At 44.4% G+C, this 19176-nt stretch overlaps 1 protein-coding gene across 7 annotated transcripts in view; it reads left to right on the forward strand.

Annotated features, from left to right (window-relative positions):
* The window catches only part of PTPRM (protein tyrosine phosphatase receptor type M), a 754490-nt gene that overhangs the window by 678972 nt on the left and 56342 nt on the right, over window positions 1–19176 (forward strand). For all 7 annotated transcript variants that reach the window (XM_067699674.1, XM_067699676.1, XM_067699675.1 and 4 more), the window contains one exon: window positions 15214–15311. In XM_067699674.1, the coding sequence (XP_067555775.1) occupies window positions 15214–15311 (98 nt within the window). The remainder of the gene's footprint in view (window positions 1–15213; window positions 15312–19176) is intronic.

The following is a 19176-nucleotide window of genomic DNA, read 5'->3' on the forward strand; positions in this document are numbered from 1 at the left end:
CAAGTTCTACACACTCTGTAAAGAGCTTTTGTCTCCTGGGTTCTGACCTCCAGGTGGAGATGAGCACTTGAAATTATTTCTCAGTAGAATTGAAAGGAAACATTTTTTTAAATCAAAAGCTAAGCCCTCAGTAAACAACTTTTGTTTTTATTCCTTCCTCCAAGCACCAGCTCTGCGCACACCTCAAGTACAAATTCTCCATTAGCAGCTATTGTTCTTCCTGGCTAAGGTGTTCCCGCATTGTCAGTGGGTTGTAGGTTATGTTTGGATTCACTTATCATATCCTATTAGAGGTTGATTTAAAAGTATTGCCCGGTAAACTGGAGTATGCTCGAGTTTCCAAACTTAAATAGGAAGGCTTTGAGGAAGTGTGATTTATACCTAGAGAAACAGTGACCTCTGAGGAGGTCTAGGTATTCCCGACACCCAGGGCCGAGGTCTCCATGCAGGGCCCACCTTCATCTTACTCTCCATCTGCAGGTTTCCAAGGGAAAATGAACAATTTCAAGAAAACAGCTTATCCACAAACTCCCTTTAAAACGATAGTTTTTCTTCACCAGATTAATTTCAAAAGTTACTGGCCAGTTAACCAAAAGGTCGGATCACAGACATGGCTCAGCCCTGTGCTCTTAATAAACTCTCTCATTAGAAGTGAGAACGTTTAAAGTCAGCTTGCATATTAAAAGATGAAACCAAAAATAGATCATGTTAGGTACCATCCTTCGGGGTTGTCACAGATGCTATGGCGGAAACATATCCCTCAAGGAACAGAACCTAAGTTGATACAGAATAATTTGAAGACAAATGCTGTCTCACAGGTACTGGGTCCTCAACTGCCTGGAAACAAATGCTTTTTAAATCTTTCAGAGTAATTTGGAAGTGTTCCTGATTTGAAGTAGAAAAATGATAGCATCTTTTAGAGATGGTAGAAACTTTAAAAAACCTTTAAGTCCAACTCTCTTGTTTTGTAATTGAAACAGTTGAAACTTAAAGCACAAATAGATTTAAGTGACTCTCATCATGTCAGTTCAAATGAGTCACGATTGCAAAAGGATTTGCGAACTGTATGGGTGAACATTCGTATTTGAATAGTGCGTACGCCGTGTTCAACTTAGGAGGAACATCATGTGTTTCCAGCCTCCTGAGGGGCCTTGGTTAACAGTGAGGAAAACGTAGGAGGTCACATCTTTCTTCCAGGTTCCGTCCTGAAAGGACAGAGCTGTGACACACCCCCCAGGTGCTTTCTCTGGGGCTGGCCTACCCCGGCCTTCACCCCTCTTTGCAAAGCCAAGCTGTTCCTCTCAGGCATAGTTCATCGAAAATTGAACCAATATTTCTATGCCTCTACCAAGTGCCTGCTAAGTACAGGGCTGGGAATAGAGCACTGGCTCGGGAATTACACAGTGTGCCATGTATGTAAGCAACCAGCTGTTACCGATCTGTGAGTTTACAGCAACGTCAGATTTGGGCGGTATTTTAGCTGTTTCTCTCTCCCAGCCCTAAACCATTGAGCAGGTGGAGAAGTGAGGCCTGATTTTGCCCTAGAACCACACTCTTCCTGCGTCTCAGGACCAGGGTCCTTTATCGCCCATCGATAGGGTTTTGGACAAGTTTCTCAAGGCAGCAGACTTGAGGAAGTTTCTAGCCACTGCCAGTTCTTTTTCTTGCCTTCTCACTCAAAGGGATGCTTCTGGAGATCTCCCAGTGCCGTCGAAAACTTGAGATAGCCTGCGCTCCGCCGCGCCTAGGGTGTCAGCTTACCTCTACTTTACTAATTTATCACATTCATTCTCTTTTTCTTAAATAAAAATGGATCCCACTTGTGTACTGAAAAAAAGCTTAATTAAAGAAGATAGTGAGTCATGCAAGCTTTTATTTCTCTGGCAGTGGCCCCTGAAACATATGGAGGTTTTCCCCTTCTCGCTTTGCTTCTCCTTGACAGAAGGCAGGCAGCTCCTTTGGGTCACCCAACCCCTCCACTCTGAAGGCTGCCATTCTTTCTTTCCTCCTTGATGGCCTTCTCTCCGTGCCCCTCTTGAGAGCGTGAACAAGCACTCAGGATGAGTGCACGAGGGTTCTCTTTGGAGACAGGCCTGATGGATGCTCTGTGACTCCGCCAGCAAGAGGCTCTTGTAATGTGACCATTTGTCATGTTCCTCCCTCCCGAGGCTGCAAACGCTTTCTCATCCGCCTCCTCGCAGCTCTTCGCGCGTATCTCCATCAAGCCTGTCGCGGGGATCAGGGACCAGTGGGAATGCCTCTCATCTCTGGATCTGAGACTGGACCCTTGCCACACGCTGCCTACCACCCCGCCGTTGTCTTCTATACACAAGTTCCTCTTTGGAGGCCTCGTCTTTGCCGCCGCTCAAATATGACTTATCTGCCTTTATCCTTCAGTTTCCATGTCAAGAATAATAGCAGCCTTTGCATTCCCATTCACAGGGGCACCACTGCAAGCTGGAAATGTTTATGTAACTGCTAGGGTGGCGTGATTCTAGAGGAGGGCTGAGTATAGTCCAAAAGGAACAAAAGCCAAGTAACGGTTCATTTAGGTAGATGGGGCTTCCAGAAATGCTTTGGAACATTCTAGTCCTGCCAGGAGTCATCCTGTTACTGGTTCTGTTCACAAATAGTCCTTTGCTTAGGTAACATGGTCACAATCAAATCTTTGAAACCTAAAGATTTTATTTGGCCGTAAAATTGCTTCCATATACAAATATGTTTTATGTCAGTAACTAGGACAAGGCTTTTTCCCCTGCAAGAGGCAGTAGAGCAGAGTGGTTAGTTAGAGTGTAGACACTGAAGTTACACTGCTGAGGCTCAGATTCCAGCTCTGCCAGCAACCTCTCAGTAAGTATTAGCTAAAATTCTTATCATTATTCCATTGATTCCAAAAACACATCGCTCAAAGCACATAGGTAGTCAGGCTTTAACCCAAGTATAGCGTATGCTCGTGTCATTTTCATAAAAGCTAATACATTCTACACCTGTTAGTGCTTCTTCCAGGATGTACCAAAGGGAACCACTTACATTTTCACCAGCATCCTGCATCCCCCTCCAGACTACAAAAATTATCGTCGCTATTGTTGACTTTTAAACAAACACAGGTTGCAAAGACAATAAGCTAACTCATCAACTGCAGGGAGCATATTTTCCTTCAGTTTTTGAAGTCTTGCAGACATTGACCATCTCTGATAGCAGCAAAGAACACCAGCGTGGAGTCCTGAGGCCTCTCTGATGCATCCTTAGAGTCAGACTACATGTAAGTGAAAACAGCTTAATTCCAAGGACCAGACAAGTCCCTTCCCAAGAGGCTTCTTCCAAACCAATTTCTGATACAAGAATCACACAAGGAGAGGAGCTTTGGAAGGCCAGGAAACCACTGGAGGAGAAAATGGGGCTGAGCAATGATCTGGGAAAGAGAATAATGATGACAGGAGCAGAGGGGGAAATCAGAGGGAGACAGAGGGGGAAATCAGAGGGAGACAAAGGGCAAGACGTGTGCTCTTGGCCTGTTTCTGCAGCCTGTCTGTGTTGGGTGGGGCTGGACTGTTTGTGTATCAGAAATTATTTTAAGGCTTCCATGGGTGATCTTGTAGACTTTTATTTTGAAATGATTCAAAATAAATTGATTCCGGCTTCCCCGGTGGCGCAGCGGTTGAGAGTCCGCCTGCCCGATGTAGGGCACACGGGTTCGTGCCCCGGTCCAGGAGGATCCCACATGCCGCGGAGCGGCTGGGCCCGTGAGCCATGGCCGCTGGGGCTGCGCGTCCGGAGCCTGTGCTCCGCAACGGGAGAGACCACAACAGTGAGAGGCCCACGTACCGCAAAAAATAAATAAATTAATTAATTAATAATAAATAAAAGTAAATTGATTTTAACACATGTAGCTTTTGCTTAAGAAAAAAGAAAACCTCTAAAAATATTATGACAAAGTTAGGTCGCAAAGCCACTATTTTCATTTATTTTCTTCTTTTAAGGTCTTAAAATAATGGGTGAGGGAAAGGAAGAAGGTATCCAGAATACTTGAGTCATTTTGTTTTGAGTTTACTGTTTTTAAAAAGGTGCTTCTTGGGCTTCCCTGATGGCGCAGTGGTTGAGAGTTCACCTGCTGATGCAGGGGACACGGGTTCGTGCCCCGGTCCGGGAAGATCCCACATGCCGCGGAGTGGCTGGGCTCGTGAGCCATGGCCGCTGAGCCTGCGCTTATGGAGCCTGTGCTCCGCAACGGGAGAGGCCACAACAGTGAGAGGCCCGCGTACCACACACACACACAAAAAAGTGCTTCTTTGTCTGTTTTTACCGTTGACTTGAGACATAGTTAAGAGTGGTGTGGAAATGCACAAACTTCTCCTTGTAAAGATAAATTAAGGAAAACCACAATAAAAATTATGAAGGCTATAAAAATGTATAACAGAAGAAGAATTATAATAATGACTAATCAACATAGGATGAACTCATATTGGAATTAAGATACTAGAAAATACAAATATAAAAAATGGGAAGGTGACGATGAAATACGAAGTTTCTGGTATCTCTTAGGAAGAAAGTGGCTATTGATTAAATTTATCTTTATTAACACATTAAATAATACCTACTATATTATTCTTTATTGTTTTTAAGTATTTTATAATTATTTTTAGTGAATAAGATGAAAGTCAGATTATTAACCAAAAAAAAGCCAAGAGTTGAGGGGTTATGACTGATACTACAGACAGAGGTTTCCCAAGCTGTTTTAGATTTTATAGTAGCCTGTCCATTAGTGTTTGGTTTATACCGATTTTCTAGTAATTAAATCTGACATGACCTTTTGGTGTCCAATCAGGATTTCATATGTTCTAGTAATGCACCTGGAAACTGACATCCCATGACACTAATTATCTAGAGAAAGCCATGAATGTTTGCACAGTTCATGTTGGCACACTTTCTTATTTCAGTCTGAAAGGAGAATTTTAGGGGATGGTATGAGTGAGGTGTAAACATCACCATGTGGATGGTGTGTCCTAGAGGAAGTGGATGCACACACAGTGGATGCCTAGTTTTTTCAGACATAAGAGGAGCACCTTGTGAGCCAATTTAGGAGAAACAGGGTACTCAGCAAGTTCCTGCTCACCAGTCAACGATACTTCAATTAAAAAAAGGAAAAGAAGTAGAAAAGTTAAAAAAAAAAAAAGACTCAGGCAGTGGGTAAACCTACTCCAGTGTAAGAAGGGATTTGTCATTGCGTGAGAACCATGGAAATGTAGTAACCAAAAAAGAAAAAAACCACTGTTTAATGTCATTAATTAAGTCATCACTTATGACCCTACTTCTTTTTTTTTTTAAACATCTTTATTAGAGTATAATTGCTTTACAATGGTGTGTTAGTTTCTGCTTTAAAACAAAGTGAATCAGCTATACATATACACATATCCCCATATCTCCACCCTCTTGCATCTCCCTCCCACCATCCCTATCCCACCCCTCTAGGTGGTCACAAAGCACCAAGCTGATATCCCTGTGCTATGTGGCTGCTTCCCACTAGCTATCTATTTTACGTTTGGTAGTGTATATATGTCCATGCCATTCTCTCACTTCGTCCCAGCTTACCCTTCCCCCTCCCCATGTCCTCAAGTCCATGCTCTACGTCTGCGTCTTTATTCCTGTCCTGCCCCTAGGTTCTTCAGAACCTTTTATTTTTTTAGATTCCATATATATATGTGTTAGCATACAGTATTTGTTTTTCTCTTTCTGACTGACTTCACTCTGCATGAAAAACTCTAGGTTCATTCACCTCATTACAAATAACTCAATTTCATTTCTTTTCATGGCTGAGTAATATTCGATTGTATATATGTGCCACATCTTCTTTATCCATTCATCTGTCGATGGACACTTAGGTTGCTTCCATGTCCTGGCTATTGTAAATAGAGCTGCAATGAACACTGTGGTACACGACTCTTTTTGAAATTATGGTTTTCTCAAGGTATATGCCCAGTAGTGGGATTGCTGGGTCGTATGGTAGTTCTATTTTTAGTTTTTTAAGGAACCTCCATACTGTTCCATAGTGGCTGTATCAATTTACATTCCCACCAACAGTGCAAAAGGGTTCCTTTTTTCCACACCCTCTCCAGCATTTATTGTTTGTAGATTTTTTGATGGTGGCCATTCTGACTGGTGTGAGGTGATATCTCATTGTAGTTTTGATTTGCATTTCTCTAATGATTAGTGATGTTGAGCATTCTTTCATGTGTCTGTTGGCTATCTGTATATCTTCTTTGGAGAAATGTCTATTTAGGTATGACCCTACTTCTAACAAGGCATTATTTCATTATAGCTTCAATACTAATCTTCTCTTCTTTTACTAAATTAAAATTAAAATTCCATTGGACTGGTCACTAAATTAAATTTCCACTGGTGAACATTCTAACCCTGTAATGCTGGACATAAAGGGTGTTTCACATGAGAGCTGTCCTTAGAAAATGCTGCCACTTATATTTTTGAATTTAGGTTAAATAAAGTATTCCCAAGTTTTCCCCATCACAGAACAATTTCTCAGTGTTTGCTTCTAAATCTTTAGTTGATTTTTATTGTTTCTTTCAAATGGTAATCGGGGGGGTATTCTTAACAATTCAGGAAAATAAGCAAATTTCATCCTGTGAACCTAGCCGTCTCAACTTCGCTTTTCTTTTTCTGCAGCTGAAACCAAAAATTATTCATAAAAATTCCATGATTTTCACTTAAGTAGCCTCAGGGGAGAGCAGATGCACCTATCAAATAAGTGTTGTTAAGGATTACTAATTATTAATGCAGAAGCCAACTGCTTTCTGTGTCACCATTGTCACTTTTGTGACATACCAGACAGATGCAGTCCGTAAAGCATGGTGGCATATTCTACCTTTTATGTTTCACTGCTACAAAAATGAAAAGCTACTAAATGTAAAATTATAAACGTAAGTGTTATAGAAGCATCAGATTGAAAACTCACTTAAAGTTTTGTAATAAAAACTTATTCAGAAACCACTGAAGGGACATCTGATGTTTGGAACGTTGAGTAAGTGACTTCATAATACTTATTCTAGATTATCTCCAGCAGCAGCAATAACAATAATGGATCAGAAATTTAGGGCGACTTTTTTTTGTTTTGTTTTTTTTGTGGTACTCGGGCCTCTCACTGTTGTGGCCTCTCCCATTGCGGAGCACAGGCTCCGGACGCGCAGGCTCAGCGGCCATGGCTCACGGGCCCAGCCGCTCCGCGGCATGTGCGATCTTCCCGGACCAGGGCATGAACCCGTGTCCCCTGCATCGGCAGGTGGACTCTCAACCACTGCGCCACCAGGGAAGCACTCTCAGGAGTTTTTGTTCAAAAAATAGAGTAGATCCCTCCTCTCTGGACACTGATGTCTGTCTGCATCTGCAGGAAGCTCAGGGGCTCCCTCTGGACTTGACCTTTTGATACCTGGGCTCAGCTTTCTAGCCCACTGGGCCCACCGCCTCCAGGCCCCCTTCCTCCCTCCCTTCCTTCCTTCCTTCCTTCCTCCCTCCCTCCCTCCCCCCCCTCCCTCCCTCCCTCCCTTCCTTATGGCTGTGGATACCTCGTCACACATCAGGCCAACCCACCTCCTCTCAGACAACCAAACACTTCTTCCTCTGCCTTATTCCTAGAAGGTAGGCTTTCAGTCTAAAAGATTTTTCCCTAGTTGTGTTTTTAATGTCTTCTTCTACTACTCATAAGGTCTGAACCCACAATTCTTGTAAAAATTTCGCATGTTGTCTCAAAATGGCTCCCATGTGTCCCTTCCCCACTCAGGTGGCACTAAGTCGCCCCTACTGGATGTTTCACCCAGAGGACCTGCCCCCCTCATTCCTCCCACCAAAGTCACATCCACTCTGCACTCCACCACTGCAGGAAGAAGTACAATCTCTTCCTGACGTTGACTACTGTAGACATACATCACTGGCTGACAGTGGTCTGCAAATGGTTTCCCTTGTGAATCCCCAAAAGAAGTTTGAAAAAATTATGTATCCCCTTTGAACATTTTAAGTTGCTATCTAAAATTTTCATCATAGGTTTATATACATTTATTTGTTAATAGGAGATAGGTGATATTTAATTATTTTCTAATATAAAATGAGGATTGATATAATGAGAATAAATATTTTATGATGTGCAATAAATAGAGTTTAACCACCTTACAGATTAAAGCACACCGAATCTGAAAGAAAACACATGAAACTTTCATCCATGGTTTGCATCCAGGAAAACCTGGCTGTCCTACAGAACAGCCCAGTTCCAGTTAAAAGAATAAGTGTTACCAGCCTCTACCACTTTGGATGTCCTGAAGTCAGAGCATCTCAGGATGAACCAAAACACCCCATTTTTAACACCAGATTTTTCCCTTTATATAAGTATGTTTCATAAGGGAAGGCAGGAAGCACTGTGAGTTTCCAGGGTCAGTATTTCAGTCCACCCCTTGGTTTCACACCTGCAGGTCTTTTCACCAGGGCAGTGCCCCATGGTAATATTTAAGATGAGTGAGGGCTTTGTCAAGTTTGAGAGAGACCACTGTTCCTGGAACTCCTCAGGGAGATCAGTTTGGGCAGAGTCCATAAAGCCGCTAAGTGTCTAGAAATTACTGCTTTGGAAACTACCCATGTCCCCCTTGAAAAATCTCCTTGTGTCTGCAGAGGTGTGCACATCTCAGTTGAAGTTCAGGAGTCCCAGGACGCCGACCTTACTGCACTTTATATGCGAGTGTGGTGTGTTCTTGCCTTATACAGCCACAAGCCTCTTGAAAGCAGGGGCTATATTTCTATTACCACTTTTGCATCCCTCACCATCCCTCCCAGGGTGCCTGGCACAGAGCAGGCTAAGTGCTCCCCCGTGGATGTGGGTCGTACACTCAGATTCCCACCAGGGGCCAGGAAGGGGATAAGAACGAATGAAGCAAGCTCGGAGGAGTCCGGGCAGGGGGTCGTCGCAGGGATCCCAGGGAGGTGGCACCTGCGACAGCAAAAGCCGAGACTGGAGACCCGGTCCAGGCACAGGCTGTGCGGGGCCACATTTGCCTCATTAAGGAATCTGGGTTTTAGTCAGTGGAAACCCCTTGGAAGCTTTTTAAGCAGGAAAGTAACGTTTTGCAGAGGCAAGCTGTGGCTGAGATGGGGAGAACAGGCTGGGGGAGCCCCAGGGTGAGGCTACGGAGGGAGTAAACCAGGATGTGCTGGGTTCTGGAAATGCTCGGATGCAGGGGGGGTTGAGGCCGCGGAGAAGGGGCCTTGGGAGAGGACGTGCCCACGAACTTGGCCTTTATTCTATAGCAGTGGGACCATGGGAGGCTTAAAAGAGGGAAATTGATCTCATATAAAAAGGCATTTTAAAAGGTGGTTTTTGGTGGTTGACATGGCTTTCCTTCTCTTCTCCTCTTGCCGGGATCATGATGACTTGTACACACACACCTGTCAGGTAGGGCCCTTCCCAGTTCCTTAGATGCTTACCTGGCAGCATTGTGACCCGTGGGGTTAGACCTCACCCCGTGGACAACTTTGCTGACCTCTCTCTGCCTCAGTCTCCTTTCAGTAAAATGGGGGAAGAGTAGCACCTATCAGATAAGGTTGTGATTTTTAAATTAATGACATAATACATGTAAAACACTCAAAAGAGACCTGGGAAATAGTAACAGCTCAAAAGAAGTTAGGAATTATCCTGTTTACAGTGGAATACCAATTCCTATCTGTACCCTTTCTTCCCTTCCAAAAACTCTCATACACCACCATGAGCTCCAAAGGACCTTGACTTCCTGTGGCTCTAACACAGAAAACATACTATATAGAAATGAGAATGTGAAAAGAAAGGAGGGGTAGGAGTCATCTATCAAGGTTTGAAATTATGATTTTTTTTTTTTTTTTTTTTTTTTTTTTGCGGTACACGGGCCTCTCACTGTTGTGGCCTCTCCCGTTGCGGAGCACAGGCTCCGGACGCGCAGGCTCAGCGGCCATGGCTCACGGGCCCAGCCGCTCTGCGGCATGTGGGATCTTCCCGGACCAGGGCACAAACCCGTATCCCCTGCATCGGCAGGCGGACTCTCAACCACTGTGCCACCAGGGAAGCCCTGAAATTATGATTTTTAGTATCTCCCACTGCCCATGAACTAGAGAACTGGTCTTCCACAATACAGCCATCCTTGAATGTCTTTCACTTACCCTTTTCACGGCTTTTCATTGTTTTCATTCTGCTCTAGTTCTCTCTGCCCTTTGTTGTTGCTGCTTCTCCAGGGCTGGGTGGTGTAAGAACACCCGTCCGATATACAAACTACCAAACGTAATGTAGATAGCTAGTGGGAAGCAGCCGCATAGCACAGGGAGATCAGCTCGGTGCTTTGTGACCGCCTGGAGGGGTGGGATAGGGAGAGTGGGAGGGAGGGAGACGCAAGAGGGAAGAGATATGGGAACATATGTATATGTATAACTGATTCACTTTGTTATAAAGCAGAAACTAACACACCATTGTAAAGCAATTATACCCCAATAAAGATGTTAAAAAAAAAAAAAGAACACCCGTCCACACGTCTCTGCTCAGCAGAGAGAGGTCTGTACGTGCTGACGATCACCAGGGAAGTGGGATGTGGTCCTGGCCTGATGCTATTGAAATTTCAGGACCTTACCTTTTAAACGCTTCGGTCCCCCAGGGACAGCTGCTGAGAATAACCTTCCCGCCTAGTGTGCCAACATCTGTAAATGCATGGCCACAGTGAACATGGGGCTCGCACGCAACCAGCAACTGCAGAAATCAGATACCTTCTGGGGCTGTCATTGCAGCCATTCATGCCAGAGGGAGCGGGGTTCACAGCATCCTTTGCCTGCTGTTTCCTTGTCTTAGGAGTTTATCTGTTTGTCCACCCTGAGAGCAATCTCCAGTGGCCTCTCCGTGGATTATTCTCCCCATGCTGAGGGTGTTTTCCAGCTTTGGGGAGACAGACATCAAAGGCTAGGAATACATCCCTAACCCCTCCAGGCGGTCCTCCTCAGGTGGTCCTCCCCCAGTTTCAGCCCAGCGACAGTATGGGACTGAGAGTAAGCGCCGTGTACCAGGCACGCATCTGGAGACTCTCGGTGTTGGCTCACAATGGCCACGGTCATCCAACGCCACCAGGAGCTGCTAAAACCACATGGTGTCAGTGAGGTCACCCCGCCCCAGCCTCCAGTGTGCTTTTTGATTTTGTTTGGGGACGTGTATCTCTGAATCATAAGGTATTCGGGTCTCAGGAAATAATTTGAAATATGTTGAAGAGAAAAGGAAAACAGGATTGACAAATTTTGCATTTGTCAATGAAATGCAAATTCAAGAAATCCTTACCTTTGGGTTCCTGCCTTCTTCCGTGTTTCCCCCTCAAAAAAAAAAAAAAAAAAAAACAAGATTTCAATGAACATTCATGAAAATATCTTGAATCGTCAGCCAAGATAAGACTCTCTGGTGCCCACCCTGAGCAGCTCCATCATTGAATTGCCCCAGGTGTGGGAGGAGCTGAGTGGTGTGCAGGAGGGGCCCACGCTCACATCCAGCAGCACATGGTGCCGCCCAGGAAGGAGGCAAGGGACAAGGGACAAGGAAGATCAGGGCAGAACTGCACAGGGAGTGTCGGGGAAGGAGGCTGGGGGACCTTTTCCAGCACCAATTTTTTTCTTTCTCAGATAAACTTAGAATAATCTTTGTGTTCACATTCATTTTCAGATCTTAGCCCCAAACTGTTTTAGTTCTTCTGGATACCTGTCCTAATTTTAGCACTAAAAAGACCCTTACCTAATGCATTCTTCTCTCCTGATCTTTTTTTTTTTTTTAGTCCCAGTTAATGGGTAAGAAAATCAAGACTAAATGATGATTTAGTGATCATTGTCATCACCCAAGTGAGCTTCTAATTCTTATAAATGCCCTTTATTTTAAAGATAACCCAAACGTGATTAAGTAAACATTAAAAAACCTGTGTCACCTCAACTACCACCTTGCCCCTCAGTAAAATGGCACAGCCATGTTCCCAGATAATATTTTATGAGGGAAGTTCCTTCTGAATCAGAAAGAATTGGGATTTCTTGATTCAGAGAGCTGGTATACGACTTAGACGATTCAGTAGATTCAAAACCTACACATCTCGGGTGTTCCACAGTTCCACCGCCGTAGGAGACCACGTGACAGGTCGGAGGTGCAGCCGAATGCCCCGATGCTGAAGGTCTGTGGTCCTTCCCAGGAGACCCAGCCCCTGGCCCCGGCCAATAAATGCAGAGTCTCTTGGGTTAGGACATCAGAATTGTTTAGAAGCTCCACGGTGATTGTAATATGCAACCAGAGTTGAGAAACCACTGCCTTCGACGCAGAACAGTTAGTGGAAGCCAGGATCGCACTCTGGCTCCGGATCATGGGTTGAGTTAAGATTGGAGGCAAAGCCTCGGGGCAGGGGGCCTCAGAGGAACCACCTGCTTAGTGGCTGGGACCAGCTCCTGCAGCACTGCCCGGCGGCGCTCTGTGGACTGGGTGACCATCACGCTCATCCTGAAGAGGCTCCTGCAAAAGATGGCCCCCTTTCTATGAATTGAAGGAGTAAAGGCAATGTGCTTTCAAGCTTCTACAGATAATCTCTGAAATACGTCAAGAAACGGACTCATATTATCTGTTAACATTACTTAATATTTTTATACTTAATATAATAGTAAATAATGTGGTTTATCCTGATGCATACAGACTTATTCATTCATTCGTTTATTCATTGAACTGCTATGTGCTGGGTATCCCACAGGCACTAAGGAAAGGGCAGTAAACTGCAACAGCCACATTCCCCACCCGCCCCCACCCCCCGGAACTTGAGACAAGTCATCACAACAGGGTCTGAAGCCAAGAAGGGGCAAGTGGGTTGCACCTGGGAACTTGCCCCCAGCCGTGAATGTCTCTGTTGGGCATAGAGGGGAGAGGGGGCTTTCTCCCTGAAGGCACTCGCCGTCCGCCATGCTGAGACATCTGATTCATCCACGGTAGCCCTTGTCATCAGAACTGTTTCTAGAAGTTTCAGAGTAGGTGGCACAGACCTGTGCATCTAGTGAAGGAAGCAGAAAGTGTCAGCCCTGTGTTTCAGGGTCACATTGGGAAGGCTATCTGTTTGCACAAAGATGGACTCAGGGTATTTTTTCCTTGTGAGTAAGTAACAAGCTGTTAAGTACACAGCGGAGGCACCTCTCTCCCCGAAAGCTAGAAGCATAGTGATTGATGGAATCCGCTGTTGACTTGTGCCCCCTGTAACCTTGACTGAAGCCACTGAAATCTTCAGCCTATGCATCAGGAGAATGGCACGCACATGCCGAGGGACGGGGCCAAATGGCAGGTGCCGCTTCATGGTGGGCAGTGTGCAGGGTCCCATAAGGGGACTCGACGCAGAGGCTCAGCAGTTGGAGGGGTCCTCATGGGGAGGGGAAGAGTGTAGCCATGGCAGCAGGAGGAATGATAGATGTTTGCATTCCAGAGAGGAGGGAATGAGGCTTGACAGTGAGGAAGAAGAAGAAAAAGTACACAGGAACCAACTGGTAATTGGTCAAGAGGAAGGGGAGATGCCTGAAGGTGCCCCCGGCAGTGCCCCCATCGCTCAGCCAATGAGTGACCATTAATAAATATCTTTAAATGCAACTTGGTTTTTTTGTTTTTGTTTTGGCCTTTGTTTTTGCAGTTTCAACTCTTTTATTACCTTGGGCTTTAGAAGGTTTGAGTTAAATTCCTTAATGTTCATTTTATAAGGCAAATGAAGGCTACAAGTTCTTCTTCCTAACCTATGGCTTAACCTACTCATTTCTGCAAAATAATTTATGGAGAAAGCTTTCTGTTTTTACTGATCAAATTCTACACTCAATGATAATATATCTCTTTAAAAAAAAAACTTGTCATAGAAAATTTCAAATATGTACAAAAGTCGACAGAATTGTATAATGAATCTTCATGTAACCATCACCTGGCTTAAAAATTGATCAACTTATAGCCCAAATTGCTTTAAATATACCTCCAACTTATCTCCCTCCATTCCTTATAATATTTTAAGGTAAAGGCACCTTGTTTTGCTCTGACGCTTGGCTGTGTGTAAAATGCCTAAGTGTGCGTTCATTCCACGAATCCTTAAAATAACCCTGAGACGTGTTCCTGAAATCAGTAAGTAGATAAAGAGAGATGCAGACACTAAAGGTCTCAGTGACCCAAGTAACTTGCCCCAAATCACACAGCCAGTTCAGAGCCAGAGGCAGATCTCAAATTCTCATGTTTGAGCTCCAGACCCAGTGATCTGCAGTGTCCAGATACAGCAGCACAGCTGTCCCGACCCATCCCTAAACGCTCGTCTGAGTCCCCGTGTAACGTGACTCTCCACGCCTTTGAAGTTGTCTTTCTCTCCTGTCCTCACATGTCTGCTGGTCGTATAAAGATTTATGCTGTTACATGTAGACCCTCAAACATGCATGGGCATGAAGTCGAGTTTGGGTTTTTAAAAAATCTGCGTTAAAAGCAAGTTTAAGTTCCAGCTTTCCATACCTATACAGTATCTATAGCATTGGCATTTTGTAACCCATTTTTTCCCTCTTTTTTTCCCAGTCCATAAAAAGAGCTTTTGAATACTAAGATCCCAAAAGCTGGGGCAGCAGATCCCAGTCACGTTCAGTGACAGGAAGTACAACTGCTTGAATCCAACTCCTCTCTTGCTTGAAGGAGTCAGGCGAAAATTTTAAAAAGGATTAATTTGACAGATAGCACAGAATAAGAAAAATATTAGAAACAAGAAAAGGCCATTTTTCCTACAGATGCTCATTTCATTCTATATACCGTTTCCCGGGATATCTGCCAGTCGTTAGCAGGAAGAGTAATGGTACCCATTTCTTTTTTTAAATTTCACTCCTGAGTATAATGGAGATAAATAGCTAAATGATGAAGAAATAACTTTCTTTCACGGCAGTCGTTTAAGAAGGGCAAAAGAGCTCAAATGCAGATAGTGGATGACACGAAAAAATTCAACCATGAGTGAAAAATTCAGTATTTCTAAGGGTGTCGTTTTAGAAAGAATACCCTCTCGCATCAACACTAGAAGGAGAGCTCTGTCCACCTAGAAAAGTAAGGGGACTGCCTGTGGCCGTCCATAGATTTCTTTGCAAGCCCCAGAAATTTTCCAGTTGCAAACTCACAAAGAAAACAAAAGTCTCTGCTGTGTTTTGCTGCAGGACCAATGCAAGAGACCATCTATGACTTCTGGAGGATGGTGTGGCATGAAAACACAGCGAGCATCATCATGGTGACCAACCTGGTGGAAGTGGGGAGGGTAAGTGGTCCTCTCCGCCTCCTGGTCATTTGTTCCTTGCTTAGCCAGCTCTGGAAGCAGTGTGTGTCCTTCCAAAAATATCAACTACCACGGCTCCTCCTCTCACTTGCTTATAAATTATCAGTAAACATAGCCTGGATTGCTTTCATTTGTTGTGATAGCAACAGACAGAAAAGGCACTCAAGATTTAAAAGCAGTTGTCATCCGGCTATATTGAGCGCACAACAACACAAAAACACGGCGGAGCATGCATGCTGGTTGTTGGGTGTCAGAACACAACGGGAGGCCCCAGGAGACAGGACTGCATTCCCCACCTCTGGGAAATCCACTCTGAGAAGAGCCAGCAGGCCTGGAGTCAATCCTGGGCTTAGAAATCCAGCATCTCCTCTCGCTTAGATTTTCCTTTCCTCCCTTTCCTGACCTGTAAAGTGGAGACGACACTCCGACCCCCTCCCCCCCCACCCACGCCCCCGCCACCCCAAGGTCTTGGGTTACTTCATCTGTATTGACTACGGAGGAGCTATTTTTATTTAACCAGGAATTTCTTAAGTAATTAAGATCTCGGTTGTGGGATGTGACAGGATTCTTTCCAAAGGGAAATTTTAAAACGAGCAGATACACAGGGTGCAACTGCTTTGTTGAATAGTGGGCCCAGTTCTGTGGTTCTGCTGGAGGACCCATTACTTCTCAGAGAGGTTGACGTTGTGAGATCTACCCTCAGCCTAGAGATTAGCCTTGATTTGAGATATCGGGGCAGAAACCATAAAGGGGTTGTTTCTTAAGATTAGCAGTCGGCCTTGAAAAGAAAGGAAATCCTGCCATTTACAACACAGATGCACCTGGAGGACATCGCGCCAGGTGAAATAAGCCAGTCGCAGAAGGACAGAGACTGCGCAGTTCCACTCAAAGGAACGATGGAGGATAGTCGAATCTTAGAAGCAGAAAGTACAAGAGTGGTTGCCAAGGACTGCAGGGAGGGAGAGGTAGGGGGTGATGTTCAGTGGATATGAGGTTTCAGTTATGCCCGATGAACAAGTTCTAGAGATCTGCTGTACAAAGTGTACTTGTAGTCAACAATAGGCCTCGCGTACTTGATTTGTTAAGAGGGTAGACCTCACGATAAGTGCTCTTAATACACACACACACACACACACACACACACACACACACAGAGGCATGCACCAAGAACAAAGGCACACAGGAAACCACAGGAGGTGGTGGATATTGTCTATAACCTTGGTTGTAGTGATGGTACCAAGGATATCTGCATGTGTCAAAACCCATCAAATTGTGCACATGAGGTTTTTTGTACATCACTTATACTTTTTCAGTACATCTGTTTAAAAAAATGGATTTTCAGAAGGTATCAGGAAGCACAAACCGGGAAGAAGAGAGACATTAAGAAGTGGGAGGGAGGCTTCCCTGGTGGCGCAGTGGTTGAGAGTCAGCCTGCCGACGCAGGGGACACGGGTTCGTGCCCCGGTCCGGGAAGATCCCACATGCCGCGGAGCGGGTGGGCCCGTGAGCCATGGCCGCTGAGCCTGCGCGTCCGGAGCCTGTGCTCCGCAACGGGAGAGGCCACAACAGTGAGAGGCCCGCGTACCGCAAAAAAAAAAAAAAAAAAAAAAAGTGACCCGTGGAAAAGCACTAGTCCCAAACGTATTATAGGTATATTCTGCTAAATAAATAGTCAAGGAATGGGTAATTCAAATCTTATAAAAATTATTCTGAGAAGAGAAAAAGAAAGACTACTGCCCCATTTTATTTTAAGAGGCTAGTATAACCTTGATATCAAAACCAGAAAAGGACATAGCAAAAGGGAAAATTATAGATACCACAAATTAGGAAGAAATGAATACACCAACAGATCAAAAAAGAGAGCCCAGATGTTGATGTAGGCATTTGTGGGAAAATGTGTAATTAGTGGGAAAAGCATGAGCTTTTCCATCAATTGAACTGGGACTTTTGATTATCCATGTGGACTAAAACAAAAAGCCCATAAATGAATACTAAATAAAGACCAAAAGTTTTAAACACTTTAAAACTTTTAGAAGGAAATATGGGGGAAAATATTTATGGCCTTTGTTTTAAGAGTGTTTCAAATATACCAAAAGCTCAACACATTAAGAAAAGGATGGGGAACATTGACTATTAAAATGTAAAATTTTCTGTAGAATAAAGGATAGTAGTAAAGTGACAAGACAAGTGGGGAGAAGCTATGGGCCCCTTATGTAAAGTAGAAAAGCTTACAAAGCACTAGTTTACATACTAACAGTGTAAAAACCATTTCCGTCTCTCAATTCCCTGTCTCCTGGGAGACATCGAGAGCAGGGGAGCTGGCTGAAAGTGGGGCTGGGGGGGGAGTCGCTGAGCTCCCCACCACCAACCCCTCACGTGGGCGGTGGAGATGTCATAGCACCTGCTTCACAGGGATCTTGTAAAGATTAAATGAGCTTCTACGTGTCAGGTGGTTAGAGAAGTTCCCACCCCATTCTGAGGACTACGTAAACATAGATATTAATGTAACCCTTACATTTTCTCCAGCAAAGCTAAGACCTACAGTGGTATCTATAAATTACCTTTTTTCACCCCAAATCAGTATTTTGCTATGAAAGCAGGAATGACCACTGGAGAAAAAAAAAAATTCAACTGCACCAGAAAGCAAGCTCCTTTCAGGGAGGAGACAACCTTACAAATTTTTGGTCTCTCTCTCCTGGCACTCAGGAAATGCCCAACAAAGTGAATGAATGCGAATTCTTCCCTCTTAGTGTTAGAGAGTAGCTAGCATCTGCTAGGTTAACTGTGAGACAGCTAAGCTAAATATTTTATCTGTTTCTTCCCCTGAAATGTATGATTCATCCTGAATCTTCACTCGTCTCACAAATACTTGTTGACTGCCCCTAGTATGATAAGGAGCAAGAGAGACGTGGAGACGGCTTTGCACAGCTTTGCTTTCCCAGTAACTGTATTCCTTGAAAGTTATTTACCAGGTTTTACGTCTTTGCATCGGAGCTCACTTAAAATAATCCCAAGATAAATTATTTTGAAAAGTAGATAATTATTAAAAATAACACCTACTACTGGATTTTTTTAAAATAAAGGCGCACGTGTATTTTTTGCTTATTTGAAATTCCAACGTGTGCTCTCTCAGGACTCAGTGACTGTGTTACCAACCAGGGTTCTTGGCCTCCTTAATCAATAGAAATTGATAAGAGGCCAGACAAGAAATTCAGGCCAGGCTTTATTGGGGCCTGTGTTGCAGCAGGGGGAAGCGAAAACAAGCAACAGGTTCCCATGCTTATTCCCGAGGCAGGGCAAGCTGGTTCCTTGTATGGGGTGAGGGTACGGGTGTGTCCAGGGGTCGGGCCGGAGGCGTGGTTTAGGGGATTTGCCCACTCCTTTGGTGGTGGTGTGTGCAGGGGGCATGTGCCCTGTTTTTGCTCCTGGCTCTTCAGAAGTGGCAGTTGAGTGTTTGGGGTCTTTTTGTATCTTTTGTCCAGAATTTGCCCCAACTGTATATGCACGCAGTTATTTTTAGTCCCTTATAGTTTTTTTGTATTTTGTTGCTTGAAGAGACGTGTGTCCAGGTGCAAGCACTGCAACAAAGGGTCCCAGGTCCCAGCCTGTCTCAACTAGAGGTGAGCTGTTTTCATATGATAAACGCTCTTCCTTTAAGGAAGAATCAGGACAGCATGGTCTTTGGCTAACAGGTCAAAGGGAGATTGCGCTATAAAACTACTATAGTAAAAAAGCTTCAAACACCAAAGCCTGTTGGACATGGCATCTTTTGCTGGAATGCAAGTTTCATTCCGAGTTACGTGCCTTGGAATAATAGCAAATAAAAAGGCCAGGCAGTGGTGGTCTC

Source organism: Pseudorca crassidens, chromosome 12, assembly GCF_039906515.1.
Source record: "Pseudorca crassidens isolate mPseCra1 chromosome 12, mPseCra1.hap1, whole genome shotgun sequence".
NCBI classification, from domain to species: Eukaryota; Metazoa; Chordata; class Mammalia; order Artiodactyla; family Delphinidae; genus Pseudorca; species Pseudorca crassidens.